The 15,671-nt window shown below is 42.2% G+C and overlaps 2 protein-coding genes across 4 annotated transcripts in view; one reads left to right on the top strand and one right to left on the bottom strand.

Moving 5' to 3' along the window:
• Positions 1–4,661, bottom strand: part of RDH12 (retinol dehydrogenase 12 (all-trans/9-cis/11-cis)) — a 34,863-nt gene extending 30,202 nt beyond the window's left edge. The window contains exon 1 of the mRNA XM_011949747.1: positions 4,612–4,661. The gene's annotated coding sequence lies outside the window, so the exon portion shown is untranslated. The remainder of the gene's footprint in view (positions 1–4,611) is intronic.
• Positions 4,662–9,754: 5,093 nt separating this feature from the next.
• RDH11 (retinol dehydrogenase 11 (all-trans/9-cis/11-cis)) overlaps positions 9,755–15,671 on the top strand; it is a 22,283-nt gene continuing 16,366 nt past the window's right edge. Inside the window, exons 1-5 of one of the 3 annotated variants that reach the window (XM_011949744.1) lie at positions 9,755–9,933; positions 12,620–12,738; positions 13,077–13,232; positions 14,406–14,510; positions 15,188–15,397. In XM_011949744.1, the coding sequence (XP_011805134.1) occupies positions 9,860–9,933; positions 12,620–12,738; positions 13,077–13,232; positions 14,406–14,510; positions 15,188–15,397 (664 nt within the window). In that variant the 5' untranslated portion in view covers positions 9,755–9,859. The remainder of the gene's footprint in view (positions 9,934–12,619; positions 12,739–13,076; positions 13,233–14,405; positions 14,511–15,187; positions 15,398–15,671) is intronic. The other 2 variants (XM_011949745.1, XM_011949746.1) reach the window with 2 other exon arrangements.

Below are 15,671 nucleotides of genomic sequence, written 5' to 3' on the forward strand. Positions count from 1 at the left end.
GCACGTTATGCACATGTACCCTAGAACTTAAAGTATAATAAAAAAAAAAAAAAAAAGAACGCAGCTGTTTGTGTCTCACCTTCCTGCGACCTGGAAGCCCCCTCCCTGCTTCGAGTTGTCCCGCCTTTCCAGACCAAACCGATGTTCATTTGACATATGTTGATTGATGTCTCATGTCTCCCTGGAATGTATAAAACCAAACTTGCTCTGACTACCTTGGACATATGTTGTCAGGACCTCTGAAGGTTGTGTCATGGGGGCACATCCTCAACCTTGGCAAAATAAACTTTGTAAATTAACTGAGACCTGTCACAAATTTTCTGGGTTCACACTACAAATATCACAAAATTCAGAAAATGACATCATATTTTTATTTTATTTTTAAAATTAGAGACATGTATTGCTGTGTTGCCCACGCTGGAGTGCAGTGGTTGTTCATAGGCACTATCTTGTGACTGATCAGCACCTGTATTTTGACCTGCTCTGTTTCTGACCTGGGCCAGTTCTCTCCTCCTTAGGTAACCTGGTGGTCCCCTGCTCCCAGGAAGTCACTATATTGATACTGGACTTAATGTGAACAGCTGATTGGCACAACACACTACAAGCCCAGAGGGTCTAGGCTAAAGGGATCCTTCCACCTCATCCTCCCAAGTTACTGGAACTACAGGCACATGCCACTGCACCTGGCTATATCTTTATTAATTAACTGCTTGACACACTTAATGATATTTTTTCTTATATTTTTGGCTGCGTAGTTTTTGAGGGCCTCTTCCTATAAAAATTATTTTGTAAATATCATTTTCTGTAGTGAAAATAAAAAAGATAAAAAGATAATTCAGCCTTTCCTCTATCATGGCTGATCAAATTTGTTTTTAAAAACATCTTATTTTGAAATATTACAAAAAGCTGCAAAAATAATACAAAAAATTCCCGCATACTTTTCACTCAGCTTTCCCAAATGTCAACATTTTAAATAACCTTAGAACAATGATCAAAACCAGGAAATTAACATTGGTACAACACCACTAACTAAACTAATGGCTTTATTCTAATTTCACCAGTTTTCTCACTAATGTCCTATTTCTGGTCCAAGATTGAATTCAGGACCCCACATTGCATTTAACTGTGATAACCTGCAGGTCACGTTTGGCAGTCTTCCAAATTAGCCCACCTGGGGCAAGTCTTATGATTCATGGCTTACATCCCATTTCTGAGTAAAGAATCTTATGATGAGTCTCTCAAATCTTATTAAGAGTTCCTCAAACTGTTGATGTACACATTAATATGTAACCTATGGACACTGAAAAGGACACTTATTTGTTTCTGAATCATGAAGTGTTACTGATTGTCTTAAACATGGACATTTGAACTTGTATGTTGTCATCTGTAGCCAATGATTGTAACCTCTGCATTGTGCCCCTCAATGAAAAAGGACAACTCCAGTATGAAGAGTCCCCCTCCCTTCTCCTAGACTTTCTTATAAAATCATTCCAACTTGTAACAACAGACTTCGGAATACACCCAGCTTTATTAGTGTGTCTTTCCACATTGATCCTCACATTTGGCTTCCAATAAACCTTTATCAATTTATTTCTGCCTCAGCAGCCTTAATTTCCATCAACAAAATGGCACGGCTGACAGGATTTCAGAGTGACCTCTCTGGACTACCTAGACCTGCTTCCAACCTTCGTGCATGTGCCAGCACAAAATGCGTTGTGTTGCTGGACTTCGACACCACTGGTTTATTAAAGCTGGTTTCCTCCTTGGCTACGTGGTACAATGACTGTCTCAGAATGAGAGCTGCTGCTGTGAATTCAAGATAAGGGTTTTTGTTAAATTCTAGGGCAGGGTAAAATAGAAGCTCTGTAAATTGTTTCCCTGGTGATTTGGGGTGAGACCTTTCCTTAGCTTTTTCCTCTTCCAGTCTCATGAGGGCACTCTTACTCCACTTCATAACTTGACTCACACAAAGCTTAGATGGGAAGCGCCCTCTAAGACACCTGCTGAGTTTTATGTATAATACTTACCATCCTTCCACTTGCGAGTGCCTAGATAAGTAGTAGATCCACCTAATCCAGGATGGTTATAGGCAGCAGTAGCCAAAATGGTGATGTTCCGAAAATGCCTAAGATAATTTGTTTGCACACACAATTGAAAAAAAGTTGGTTTTAGATCCAGACAAATTGAATGGAAGATTTACTTCCAATAACACCTATAAGCTTCTAAAAAAATTATTTTAAAAATGCCTCAATTCAAGAGGTAAAAACGATATGTGGAACGATTTGTAAATTTTAATGATTTAGGAGTCTTTCTCCTTTTTGCCTCCAGCTCCTCCTCCTCCTTCAACCCCTGTGATCTGAACTCAGCACTTCCTGTTTGTTCTCCTGGCTCCCATACACCTCTTAGGCAGAGATTTTTAAAATTTCACCATACACACGTTTCCTTCCCTCAAAAGGGAGAAATATATTTAAATTTAAAACAAGGGAAACAATCAAAACAACTGCAGAATGAGAATAGAGCTACTGAGATCATAAAAATACAAATCCAACAATTTTTTTCTAAACCGAGAGATTAATATTTAAAAAATGAGATTCTCAAACATTAAGACATGCCAGGCCAAGCACAGTGTCTCATGCCTGTAATCCCAGCACTTTGGGAAGCCGAGGTGGGAAGAACGCTTGAGTCTAGGAGTTCGAGACCAGCCTGGGCAACATGGCAAAACCCCATCTCTACCCAAAAAATGCAAAAATTAGCCAGGCATGGTGGTACGCACCTGTAGTCCTAGCTATTAGGGAGGCTCAGGTGGGAGGATCACTTGAGACCAGGAGGGAGAGGTTGCAATGAGCTGCAATCATGCCACTGCACTCCAGCCTGGGCAACAGGGTGAGACTCTGTCTCAGAAAAATAAAAAAAGACATACTGGGTTTTCTGAGACTCCAGCTAGATATATATTATGGCCCATTGTTGTGCACGTCTTAATAGACAGATTAGAACTCAAGTGGTCCACCCAGAACTATAGAGCTAACATGTAGGATCTTCTAAGTTCTTTGTCTACCTCTATATAATTTTTCTGCCTACTTTTAAACTACTGACTTTCCTACTTGTGTTGAGATAAAGCTCACTGTTTGTAGTATTACTAACTTAAGAAGACTTAGAAATTTTGTTTTTCTTATGCAATTCAGCCAGTTCAAGCTAAAATGTTAACATTAAAAATCTAACTCTAAACTTATCTGAAACTGAATAAAAGGATAAAAGATTTTTAAAATAAAACTGCCATCAAACTACCCAAAACCTTTGGCTCACAGCCTTCATTAGATTGCCTATTGGGACAAATAAAATTTAGCCATGTGAACTAATAGGTCCCAATTTTTTCCAGAAATACTTCAGATCCAACCATCTTTTATAAACTGGTGAGTTTGTATTACTATCTCATGACTAAAATTCTAAAATGAAAGCTATAAGGGCCAGGTGAGGTGACTCATGCCAGCAGTCCCAGCACTTTGGGAGGCCAAGGTAGGAGGATCAAGACCAGCCCTGGCAATACAGTGAGACTCTGACTCTACAAAAAAAAAAATTTTTTTAAAGTTAGCTGGGCTTGGTGGCATGCACGTGTAGTCTCAGGCACTCAGGAGGCTGTGGTGGGAGGATCACTTGAGCCTGGGAGGTCAAGGCTGCAGTGAGCCATGGTCACACCACTGCTCTCTACCTTGGGCAACAGAGTGTGACCCTGTTTCAAAAACCAAATAAAAAAATAAAGATATAGGATTTCTATTTGTGCATATATATATGTGTATTTATATGTGTTTACATATATACATGTAGTATGTTATATGTTGTATCTACACGATACCCAATTGTCTTATAAATAAATGAGCACTCATAAATTAGTAAGCCCAAAGGTTTTCCAAGTTCACATGACTTAAGTAATTCTTTAATAAATAAACTGGCTTTAAAATTATTAGTAAAATAAATATTAAAATGTCTTCAAAATTGTCAACATACATATTTGCCTAGATTTATGATCAGATTTATACTTGTCTTATTAAATATTTTACAGTGCCAGGATTTGGCACAAAGGTATAAAACTATGAACCCAGCCAAACCAAAATAATCTTTGTGTGATTTTTGATAAGTAAGACTAATTTAATATTGTTGGTTTAAGAAATACAGTTAACCTTCTCAGTTATCCACAAAATACCTATATATTTAACTTTAAAGTTCTTGCTTAGGTAAATATCTGACATTCACAGGCTATAAAAATGGTTAATAGAAAAAAACTTTAAAAACTGAGCACAGGCCAGGCATTGTGGCTCACATGTGTAATCCTAGCACTTTGGGAGGCTAAGGTGGGAGAATCACTTGAGCTCAGGAGTTTGAGACCAGCCTGGGCAACATAATGAGATCTCATCTCCATTTAAAAATATATATATATATATATTAAATTTTTTAAAAAGCTGAGCACAGTTGTTCATGCCTGTTATCCTAATGCTTTGGGAGGCCAAGGCAGGTGGATCATTTGAGACCAGCGATAGTGAAACACTGTTGCTACAACACAGTGAGACGCTGTCTCCACAAAAAATTTGAAAACTAGTCTGGCATGGTGGCACTTGCCTGTAGTCCTAGCCACTCAGGAAGCTGAGGAGGGAGGATTGCTTGTGCCCAGGAGTTGAGGTTATGATGAGCTGATCATGCCACTGCATGATAATAATTTATTGCATGGTAAATTATTTTCCCAAAGCAAAATGACTGGTGAATTATAAAAGAAAAAGTGTAGGACAAAACAAAAGTTCAAACACATCATACATAGTCTATAGAAATCATAATAGGCCAGGCGCGGTGGCTCACGCCTGTAATCCCAGCACTTTGGGAGGCCGAGACCGGCGGATCACAAGGTCAGGAGTTCAAGAACAGCATGGCCAAAATGGTGAACCCTTATCTCTACTAAAAATACAAAAAGTAGCCGGGCATGGTGGCACATGCCCGTAGTCCCAGCTACTCAGGAGGCTGAGGCAGGAGAATCGCTTCAACCCAGAAGGTGGAGGTTGCAATGAGCCAAGATAGTACCACTGCACTCCAGCCTGGGCAACAGAGACTCTGTCTCAAATAATAATAATAATAATTAATAATAATAATAATAATAAAGTTCTTTAACATTTATATGTGAATAAGTTGGCTATAATCAAAAAGAAGTTACAAGTGTTTCTAAAGATTGAGATTTTGGTTCTCTATGTTAAAATAACACTGTCTTAAAGTATAAATTTGCTCTTAGTGAATTATAAGAGCTTTTGATTTTATATTTTACAACCTATTTCTTTTCTAAAACTTCTCAAATTTATATCTCAAAAAATTCTACTTGTGCTATACCTCGCTGCACATCATTCCCAAGTCATGAGTCATTGTTGTTCGTTCTTTATACCCCTAAAAAGATACATCTTTTTCTTGGTTGAAATGATAGTCCTCTCCTTCAACCTTTTTGTCAACTTCTGTAATCTTTGGATTTTTCTTTTTCTTTTTTTTTTTGAGATGAAATTTTGCTTTTGTCACCCAGGCTAGAGTGCAGTGGCATGATCTCGGCTCACTGCAACCTCTGCCTCCCAGGTCTGGAATAAAACCATTTTCCTCTAATATAACTTGATTCTGTAGTCTTGGCTTTTCTCAATACGTCTAAATGATTCCCTATAACCAGGGGACTTTTTGATGCTGTTGCTAAGATATATTTATTGTCCTGCTTAAGATACAAGTTTCCTTGTTTACTTTCCTCAAAAATAAAGTGTACGTTCATAACCCTGGACACACTCTTCCTGTATTTTAATTAAATCCAAGTATTCTTTTTTTTTTTTTTTGCTCTCTCTTCAGGCTGGAGTACAGTGGCACCATCTCAGCTCACTGCGACCTCCACCTCCCGGGTTCAAGCGATTCTCCTGCCTCAGCCTCCCAAGTAGCTGGGACTACAGGTGCGTGCCACCAGCCCAGCTTTTTGTACTTTTAGTAGAGACAGGGTTTCACCATGTTGGCCAAGATAGTCTCAATCTCTTGGTCTCATGATCTGCTCACCTCAGCCTCCCAAAGTGCTGGGATTACAGGCATGAGTCATTGTGCCCAGCCTAAATCCAATTGAGTTTATCTTCCAGGTTATCCAAATAGAGTTCCAATAAAGCAAAACAATCATATTACAAAAGTTTTTTCTTTACTTTTTAGTAACTAGCCTAAAATTTTTCTAAATGTTTTATGAAGGTAATTCCTGTGACTTACTGTTTTTTGATTACTTTAAAAAAAAAGCTTTAAAAAGGTGAAGATTTTTTATATACACATAACTTTCTTTCTCTCTCTCTCTCTTTTTTTTTTCTTTTTTTTGAGATAGGGTCTTGCTCTGTCTTCCAGGCAGGAGTGCAGTGGCACAATCACAGCTCACTGCAGCCTCAACCTGGTGGGCTCAAGAAATCCTCCCACCTGAGCTTCCAGAGTAGCTGCGATCAAAGGCACACACCAGTACACTGCCTATTTTTTTAAAATTTCTTTTGTTAATTAATTTATTTTTTAAATTTTTGGTCGAGACAGGGTCTCATTAGGTTGCCTAGGGTGGTCTCGAACTTCTGGGCTCAGGTGATCCTCCCGCCTTGGCCTTCCAGTGTTGGGATTACAGGGATGAGCCACCACATCCAGCCTTCTATGTTTTTTTTTTTTCCCTGAGACAGAATCTCGCTCTTGTTGCCCAGGCTATAGTGAAATGGCACGATCTTGGCTCACTGAAACCTCCGCCTCCCAGGTTCAAGCGATTCTCCTGCCTCAGCCTCCCAAGTAGCTGGGATTACAGGTGTCTGCCACCACGCCCAGCTAATTTTTTTGTATTTTCAGTAGAGATGGGGTTTCACCATGTTGGGCAGGCTGGTCTCAAACTCCTGACCTCAAGTGATCCATCCACCTAGGCCTCCCAAAGTACTGGGATTACATGTGTGAGCCACCGTGCCTGGCCCTTTTTATCTTTTTAAGAGTTCTCTTTTCTTCTCACTAGCACACAGGTTGGCAAACCATGACCCACAGACCAAATCCAGCCTACTGTTTGTTTTTGTAAATAGAGTGTCATTGGAACAGAGTAACATTTGAACCATAAACACAATAACATTTGAACACATTTGTTCAAATATTATCTATGGCTGCTTTCGCATTTACAACAGCAGGGTTGAGTAGCTGCAAATCCTTCTCAGAGCATAAAATATTTATTTTTCTTTTCAGGAGAAGTATAACAACATCTATACTATCCAGTCCCTCATTATTCCAATCCCATTATAGTTAATAATTTTTTTATGTTAAACTTTCCCTGTTCAAATTATTATGTAGTTTCTCTCTTCCAATTGAACCCTGTCTGATACATCTCCAACCTCTCTGTCTGTTTTCTCAATTTTTAGGCTCCCTTCCCTCTACCCATTTCATAATGTTAGGGTTCCTCAAGGCTCTCCTCTGCTTTTAGACAGGTTTTTGCTCTGCCACCCAGGCTGGAGTGCATTGGCACAATTCTAGCTCACTGCAGCCTCCAACTCATGGCTCAAACAATCCTCCCACCTCAGCCTCCGAAAGAGCTGGGACTACAGATGCGTACCACCATGCCCGGCTAATTTTTTAGTAAAGATAATCAATGGTTTCTAATCTGGGTTCCATTAACGGCTCCAATGTGTCTATAAATTAGCTGAAATTATATGCAAATTTTATGTGCCTATGCAAATACACATAAGTATGGGAAGAAATTTCCAGCTTCATCTTTTGGCAGAATAGCTCAATAGTTAAGGGCACAATAGACCCTGCATACAACTTGGGGGACAAAAGTGACTGCATCTGGGATGCTAATCTGCAATGTTGACTTCTGATTAGCCCCAGTCCTGTGAATATCTCCTGATTCCTACTTTATTTACTGTCCCTAGTGTAAGAATATGTCAACCTTGATGTTACTGCACAGCTTATTATCTATTACACATGTAGCATTCTTGCCTGTTTTGGAGGGCTACCTTTAATTGTCTCGCACAGAGCAGTTTGACTCTTTCCCTACAGTATATAAGCTCTGAGTGTGGAACTTACGTGTACAGAAATCTGCCACCCAAGACCACATTTTCGTCTGTAAATTCCCCCAGTAAAACACCCTTATGAAGAAACTGGATTTGTCTGCCTCATCCTTTGGTGTCTTGGCTCCTCTGGCATTTGGGGGCCACTTTGCATACAGGGCCCTCTCATGGAACACTACCTGCTTCAGTTTGAATCCCAGCTCTGCCTCTTTGACCTAGGCTAGCTTACATAGCCTCATTGTGCCTCAGTTTTTTTGTTCATAAAAAGGGAAAATTATAGTACCTACCTCATAGAATTGTTATGGGAATTAAGACAGTTAATATATATAAAGCATTGAGACAGGGCCTGGTCATAATAAACACTATGTAAGCGCTGGCTATTATTGCCATTTCTGGCACTCTTCCTTCTCCCTAGACGGTTTTCTGTTGCTCTAGTGCACCCTGCTGTCTCTGTGAGCCCTCAGGTGGGTTCTTTCCTCTGCACAGCACACTCTTGTCTGTGTTGCTTGCCTACTAACTTCCCTCTGGCCTCCGCTCAAATGTTATTTCCTCAAATAAGCCTTTCCTGATCTAGAGCTCCTCTCCCTGCTAGAAGCTCCCAGAGCTTTCTCTAATTCCCCTCATAACCCTCACCACGATTTATATATAGTGATCACCTATTTAAGGTCTGCCCTGACAGTCCATGAACTCTGGGCAGGCAGAGATTATGTGTTCCTGGCTCCCTGCTGGACCTCAGCACAGTGCCTAGTACACTATAGGAATGCCATAAATGTTTGTCAATTGCAAGAATGAATGAATAAGGAACAAAACAAATGAAAGGCGTTTATAAAGTTATAAAACCCAATACAAATATTAGGTAACACAATAATGAGAATGTGTGACAAAATGTGATGATTGCTAGATAATCAAATGTTAAATTGGTAAGAATTAGTATTGTGTGAAGGAAACCCTCTTCTCTCCAATTTGCTATAAAATATATTAGTTCATTGGAACATGTGTCTTTTAACCAAATGGAAATAATGCAAAAGGACCAGAAAATATTACTGGGTACAATTAAGGAATCCCAGACAGATATTGATTGGTTAAAACACCCTCCACATTCACCCCGAGGAAATAGGCCTCAGATGAAAGAAACAGTTGAACAGGGAACCTATTTATTCACAGAGAACATATTCATGTCCTTAATTCAAGACAGGATTAAATACTTTCACGAGTTGGCAAAAACAACTGTGCCAATGAAGACACAATAAAGTGATTCTCCTGGGAATGTCTTCAAGGACTTATTCAAGCAATAAGTCCTTGAAGGAAAAAGGAATCCTCGAGGAGGAAGGGTTTACATTCCCCCATCTTCCCAACCGTCAGAATCCGGACCACTCCTCTCCTGTCTAATCCGCCTTTCATTTCCCAGACGTCCACATCTGATCTCCAGGAGAAACAGTGCGGTAACTGCCTAACCAGGATTGGGGAAAACCGAACCAGGGACTGGACTTGGGTCTGGGGAGATAGAGGACTGCAGAGATTTCACAAACACCGCGGGTGGCCACAAGGGAGAGCTGGGTGAATGATCCCACAGGCCCTAGGCCCTAGATGGTTGGGGATTAGCGATGTATAATTCAACTTCTGCCAGCATCGGCCGCAGCGCTCCCCCGTAGCCCGCCTGAGGCTGCCGAGCTCTGGACTACATTTCCCAGAAGGTCTGCTCCCCGGGCTGTCGCAATTTGAATTGGGGCGTGTCTAGAAAGAGAAACTACAGTCGGCGAGCGCCGCTGGGGCATCCTGTTCTGGTGCCGCTGCAGCCGGCAGAGATGGTTGAGCTCCTGCTCCTGCTGTTGCTCCTCCTTCTGCCCTTACTTCTGTATATGGCTGCGCCCCAAATCAGGTCTGTGCAAATGTATTGCCTTCTCGCGAATTCTTGTTGGGGGCGGCAGGGAAACATAGAATCCCCACCAAAGCTTTCTTGGAAAACGCCCCTGGGGGGGCTCCAAGATGGCGGGGCCCAGAGTTCGGTGGGTTTTGGCGAGGTCCAGTTGTCCTGGATGCCAGGAGGAGACCCGAGAGCCCAGGCGGTGAAAAGGGGCGGCACTCCGGGGCACCCTGCTTTTCCCTGGCCCGTTTTTCTTTTGTCTAAGCACCCCCTGATTCTGGCTCCAGGGAATCCCGAGGGTGGGGCTACCTCAAACTCTCGAGTTTCGGACCCTTCAATGGGATATGGCCCCACGCTGTTTTCCCCTTAATTCCCACGCCTTGAACCAGCCTTCGAGGTACAAAGGAGCGATTCCACATTTCGCCCTCTGAAACTGATAGCAATCGTTAACATCTGCGGCCCCATCCTTGCTCTCTCGTTGCTGTTAGAATCGCTCGTTCTGTGGGCGGATTTTGTAAAGGAGAAAAGTGAAAAGGAAGAGGGTTTGGTTATGAGCTCTTATCCTGCCTTGCGAGTAGGAGCACGGGGGATCTGAGTTAGGAGCTAGGGTACTGCGGCGGTGAGGGCTGGGAGAATGGTGGAAAGGTATTGACCAGGTGATAGATCAATCAGCCCAAGGCTGGCCAAGTGCGCCAGTGAATCAGCAGCGGGCTGTAATACCGGCAGCCTGCTTATTGGTTCTAAGTAAGTCACCAGTGGTGACGGACCAGTTACTGAATAGACACACTCCTTCCCCAGGTGGGGCGGTCTTCGTCCCAGTGGAACTTGAAGCCAGGCCAGATCACAGTCATTTCTTACCACAGTCACCTACTTTCCTTCTTTTATTTTTATTTTCTCTTCCCTCTCTGGCGCCCCTCTTCCAGTTACATATTTTCTCCCTTCTGAACACTCAGTTCTCCCACCTCTAGGCACACATGGTTGCTCACACGCAGATGAAATCACTGCTTTTTATCTTTTTTTCACTACAAGATCCTCTTATCCATATAGAATCTCAATGAAAAGTTGAACCAGAATTGAAAATAGTGCTCATACCCCAGTGGGATTTTTCTGGAAAAAAAAAAAAATTATACTCCAGGAGCTGTATTTCCAACTCAGCAGGGTTATAGGAATCAGGCCAGCCAGACTTTTATAGTTGTCTCTTTCATTCCTGCTGGTTAAGGAGAAGAAAGAGCTAAGTATGGGTCCTACTAAGTTGTCACTCCTGGAACTACAGTAAGGGGATGTGGGAAACAGCCTGGAGGCTTGTTCTCTGAGGAGAGAGGTGATGGATTGTGGGGAATCTGCCTCCCTGTGGCATTTTGCACTAAGCAGGTAGCTTCAATGGCTAAGAGTATGTACCTTGCAATTCCAAGTTCAATGAAAAAGGCTGAGATGCTCTTTGTTTTGAGATGGAGTCTTGCTCTGTCACCCAGGCTGGAGTGCAGTGGCGCGGTCTTGGCTCACTGCAAGCTCCTCCTCCCGGGTTCAAGCCATTCTCGTGCCTCAGCCTCCCCAGCGCTGGGACTACAGGCGCATGCTGCCACACCCAGCTAATTTTTTTGTACTTTTTTTTTTTTTTAGTAGAAGCTGGGTTTCACCGTGTTAGCCAGGATGGTCTCGATCTCCTGACCTCGTGATCTGCCCGCCTCGGCCTCCAAAATGCCCTTTAAGAATGCATGTCTTGGTCAACAGATTATTTTAACCAGAGTCGCAACATTGCCAAGAAGAGAATAGGCCGGTCTGAGAACCGCCAATCCATGTTTGTGCATTCATTCATTTGGAAAAGGCGGTATAGTATAGTGCTTAGAAGCAAGGACTCTAGGCTGGGCTCAGCACTTTGGGAGGCTGAGGCAGGCGGATCACCTGAGGTCAGAAGTTCGAGACCAGCCTGACCAGCGTGGTGAAACCCCGTCTCTACTAAAAATACAAAAATTAGCTGGATGTAGTGGCGCCTGGGGGCCGGGGAGCGGGGGTGAGGCATGAGAATCGCTTGAACCTGGGAAGTGGAGGTTGCAGTGAGCCAAGATCATGCCATTGCCCAGCCTGGGCAACAAGAGCAAAACTGTCTCAAAAAAAAAAAAAAAAAGAAAGAAACAAGGACTCTGATTGGACAAAGCAAGAGTTGAATCCCAACTCCCCTTTGTACGTACATAATCTTCTCTTTAAGTGTGTGTGTGTGCATGTGTGGGTGTTTTTTGTTTTTTTTTTTTCTTGTTTATTTTGTACCAGAGTCACAAGCTTTCATAGTTTTAACTTTTTGTATTGGATTAGCCATTTCTCAAGGCCATAAAATGCCAGTTGTGGACAGATTGACCTACAGAAACTAGTTATTTCTTCATCTGGGCTGAATCTTGTGATTTCCTAAGTCACAAGTGCCTTAGGGAGAGCTCAGACCAAAGGTGCCTGGCTAATCAGATATTCATCCAGTTCTTGTGCTGCAGGGAACAGCTGTAAGCTTTGCCCTTGTAATAGAATCACTTTTGTCTTTGAGCAAAAGCAGAAAACTTTTGTCATCTTTCCTCCAAGTTTCCTTAAACCTTTAAAAGGACAACAGTGGAAAGAACTAAAGCAAACCTCAGCCAGAAGACACAGGGAGTTGCAGGAACCTACTGGCTGAGACAGGAGAATGAAGAATTGATGAGCTCTCCTTCTCTGTCTGCAGGAAAATGCTGTCCAGTGGGGTGTGTACATCAACTGTTCAGCTTCCTGGGAAAGTAGTTGTGGTCACTGGAGCTAATACAGGTATCGGGAAGGAGACAGCCAAAGAGCTGGCTCAGAGAGGCAAGTTCACCTACTTTCAATTCCCTCCTATTACTGCTGTTTTACCCTTCACAGTAATGATGATTCATTCTCATTGTTTCTTCCCAGTTTTGGAATTCAAGAATACCTAAGGGTTCCACTGATTTGCTGATCTGAAACTAGTACCATGCTCTACATATAATGGATCCTTAATGAATATTATTAATTTATTTTTCTTTACCTATTTGCTAATTAGATACCTCTGTTGTGAATAAAGGGTAAAAACGTGTGTTTTAAGAAAATATTGGAAATAACATCAGATTTATAATGCCAGCTCAAAAACAGAGCTGACTGTTTCTCTTTCATATGTTGGCTGACAGGAGCTCGAGTATATTTAGCTTGCCGGGATTTGGAAAAGGGGGAGTTGGTGGCCAAAGAGATCCAGACCACGACGGGGAACCAGCAGGTGTTGGTGCGGAAACTGGACCTGTCTGATACGAAGTCTATTCGAGCTTTTGCTAAGGGCTTCTTAGCCGGTAAGTGTAGAACTAGAGAGACTATGTTGTGGGTCTTGAGGTCAACATGGCAGATTTAACTAAAAGGAAAAGGTCCCTCTCCCTCATAGAAATAGTGGATAAAATATAGCCAAAAACTTTTGTAGCTGAACTCATAGTCACTGGGACACGATTTATGTCAAAGGGCTATCTTCCAGAGGCAGAAACAAAAAAGGAAAAAAGGAATTCAAAACGTCATAGCAGTGAGCAAGAGCTGAAGCCAGAAATCTCATGGGAGTCTCAGCATTCAGTATGGGCTTTTTAGGGTCTGAGGTCTAAATACCTATACAGGCTTTTGAGAGCTGGAGCTGTATTTGAGGTTCTACACAAGGTTGAGATTCACAAAGGGCCATCTGGTCCATAGTATAGAGGCTAATAAAAACCCTGGCCACCAGCTCAGGGACATGACATCTCTTTAGGACACAGACGGATAAAGAGTCATCGGCAAAAAATTAGAACCCCAAGCTGGCATCATCTGTGGGGTCTGAATTCATACCAGCAAATGATATGAGGATATTTATGGGTTTGATTTGTGTGTGTGTGTGTGTGTGTGTAATAATCTATGGGAAATTAACATAAAAACCTGTAATGTGTCATCAAAAGCAAATCCAAGAGCACTCTATAGGCATATCCCCTCATAGCCCAGGGATCTAGGCCTCCAAGGAAAAAACTTTCACTGATGTGAACTCATAAATTACAAACCATATGAGGAAATGAACCATGAGAGAGAATTGGAAGATGCAATAAAGAGGTGAAGCCAGTATTTATTTCTTTGGGGACCTGAATACCAGGGCAGAGGTACATAGAGAACATTCATTTATCTCTTGCTTTGGAATCTTTCCATTCAGCTTGGGAAGTCTTTTTATTGGAAGAGGTGGATGAAACAATTCCCAAAAGCAGTGAGTAAGTAGCTCCTGCACTACAAAGATCAGGAAGGTCATTTGGTAGTATAAAATGGAATTTTGCCCCATAGTAAAAGCAGGTGGGATTCAACTAGTCTTAAAATGAAAAACAATAGAAAATAAGTATGAAGGGAAAATGGAGGGAAGATTGAAGTCCTGCATCCTCACTTTCAAAGCCTGAGCGTGAGGCAGCTTTCTAAGATGCAGTAGCTTTGGCTAACCACTTCCATGCTCCATCGTCTTGTCCCTGCAGAGGAAAAGCACCTCCACATTTTGATCAACAATGCAGGAGTGATGATGTGTCCCTACTCGAAGACAGCAGATGGCTTTGAGATGCACATAGGAGTCAACCACTTGGGTAAGAAATCTGGCCTTATCACAAAGCTAGAGAGAACCAAAATTCTCTTTGGGAAACTTAGGGGTCAGACTGAGCCTTCTTGTGGTGTGACTGAACCTACCTGACAGCTGAGGAATACCTGAGGGCTGCTCCAGGTTCTGCCCACTTTTTAATCTGTGATTTAGATTCAGTTTGCCTTGGCACATTTTTTAACAGCCTAATTGGTTTAGGGTACTGTCTTGCTTTCTTAGTAGTGATCCTTATGGCCAGCATCAGGTATAGGTCATCTGCTCTTTTTTTGTAGAGACAAGGTCTTGCTATGTTGCCCAGGCTGGTCTTAAACTCCTTGCCTCAGGCACCTTCCTGCCTCAGCCTCCTTAGGTGCTGAGATTGCAGGCGTGAGCCACTGCATCCAGCCGACCAGCTCTTAAGAATGAGATTAACCAAAGTAGGAATGAACTGGGATTTCATATTCACATAGTCTAGACCTATCTCGCTCATATAAGGATGCCTCATGTCTTTGGCTGTTGTTATTTCCCTAAACCTTCATTGAACTTGTTTTCTAGTTGATAATGAAAAGTTGGAGGGAAAGATCTTATTTCTGAATTATCTGCCTCCCATAGCTGAGGCCTGCTTACCACAACTCCTGTCATTCCCACATGGCCCTGAACTTCATTAATTCTAGTATTTCTCAACAGGTCACTTCCTCCTGACCCATCTGCTGCTAGAGAAACTAAAGGAATCAGCCCCATCAAGAATAGTAAATGTGTCTTCCCTCGCACATCACCTGGGAAGGATCCACTTCCATAACCTACAGGGCGAGAAATTCTACAATGCAGGCCTGGCCTACTGTCACAGCAAGCTAGCCAACATCCTTTTCACCCAGGAACTGGCCCGGAGGCTAAAAGGTGGGCCTGGAGGAAATGAATGTGGAGACATGGGTCAGAGAGAGGCAGGTAAAAGCCACAGGAACGGAAACTGTTTCCAGAGCCCATCACTTGGAGAGGACCTGCTTCTGTGGCTATAATTGGGTATAGTTTTAGTAAGTAGTCTACAACTGAATATTGGAGGTGGGTAGCTGGGACAGTGAGACTCTGAGTTTGAGTCTGAAGACCTGGCTTTACCACTTATTAGCTGTGTGATCTATAGCAAGTTACTTAATTTTTTTTTTTTTTTTTTTTT

Source organism: Colobus angolensis, unplaced genomic scaffold (genome assembly GCF_000951035.1).
Source record: "Colobus angolensis palliatus isolate OR3802 unplaced genomic scaffold, Cang.pa_1.0 Scaffold3, whole genome shotgun sequence".
Lineage (NCBI taxonomy): Eukaryota > Metazoa > Chordata > Mammalia > Primates > Cercopithecidae > Colobus > Colobus angolensis.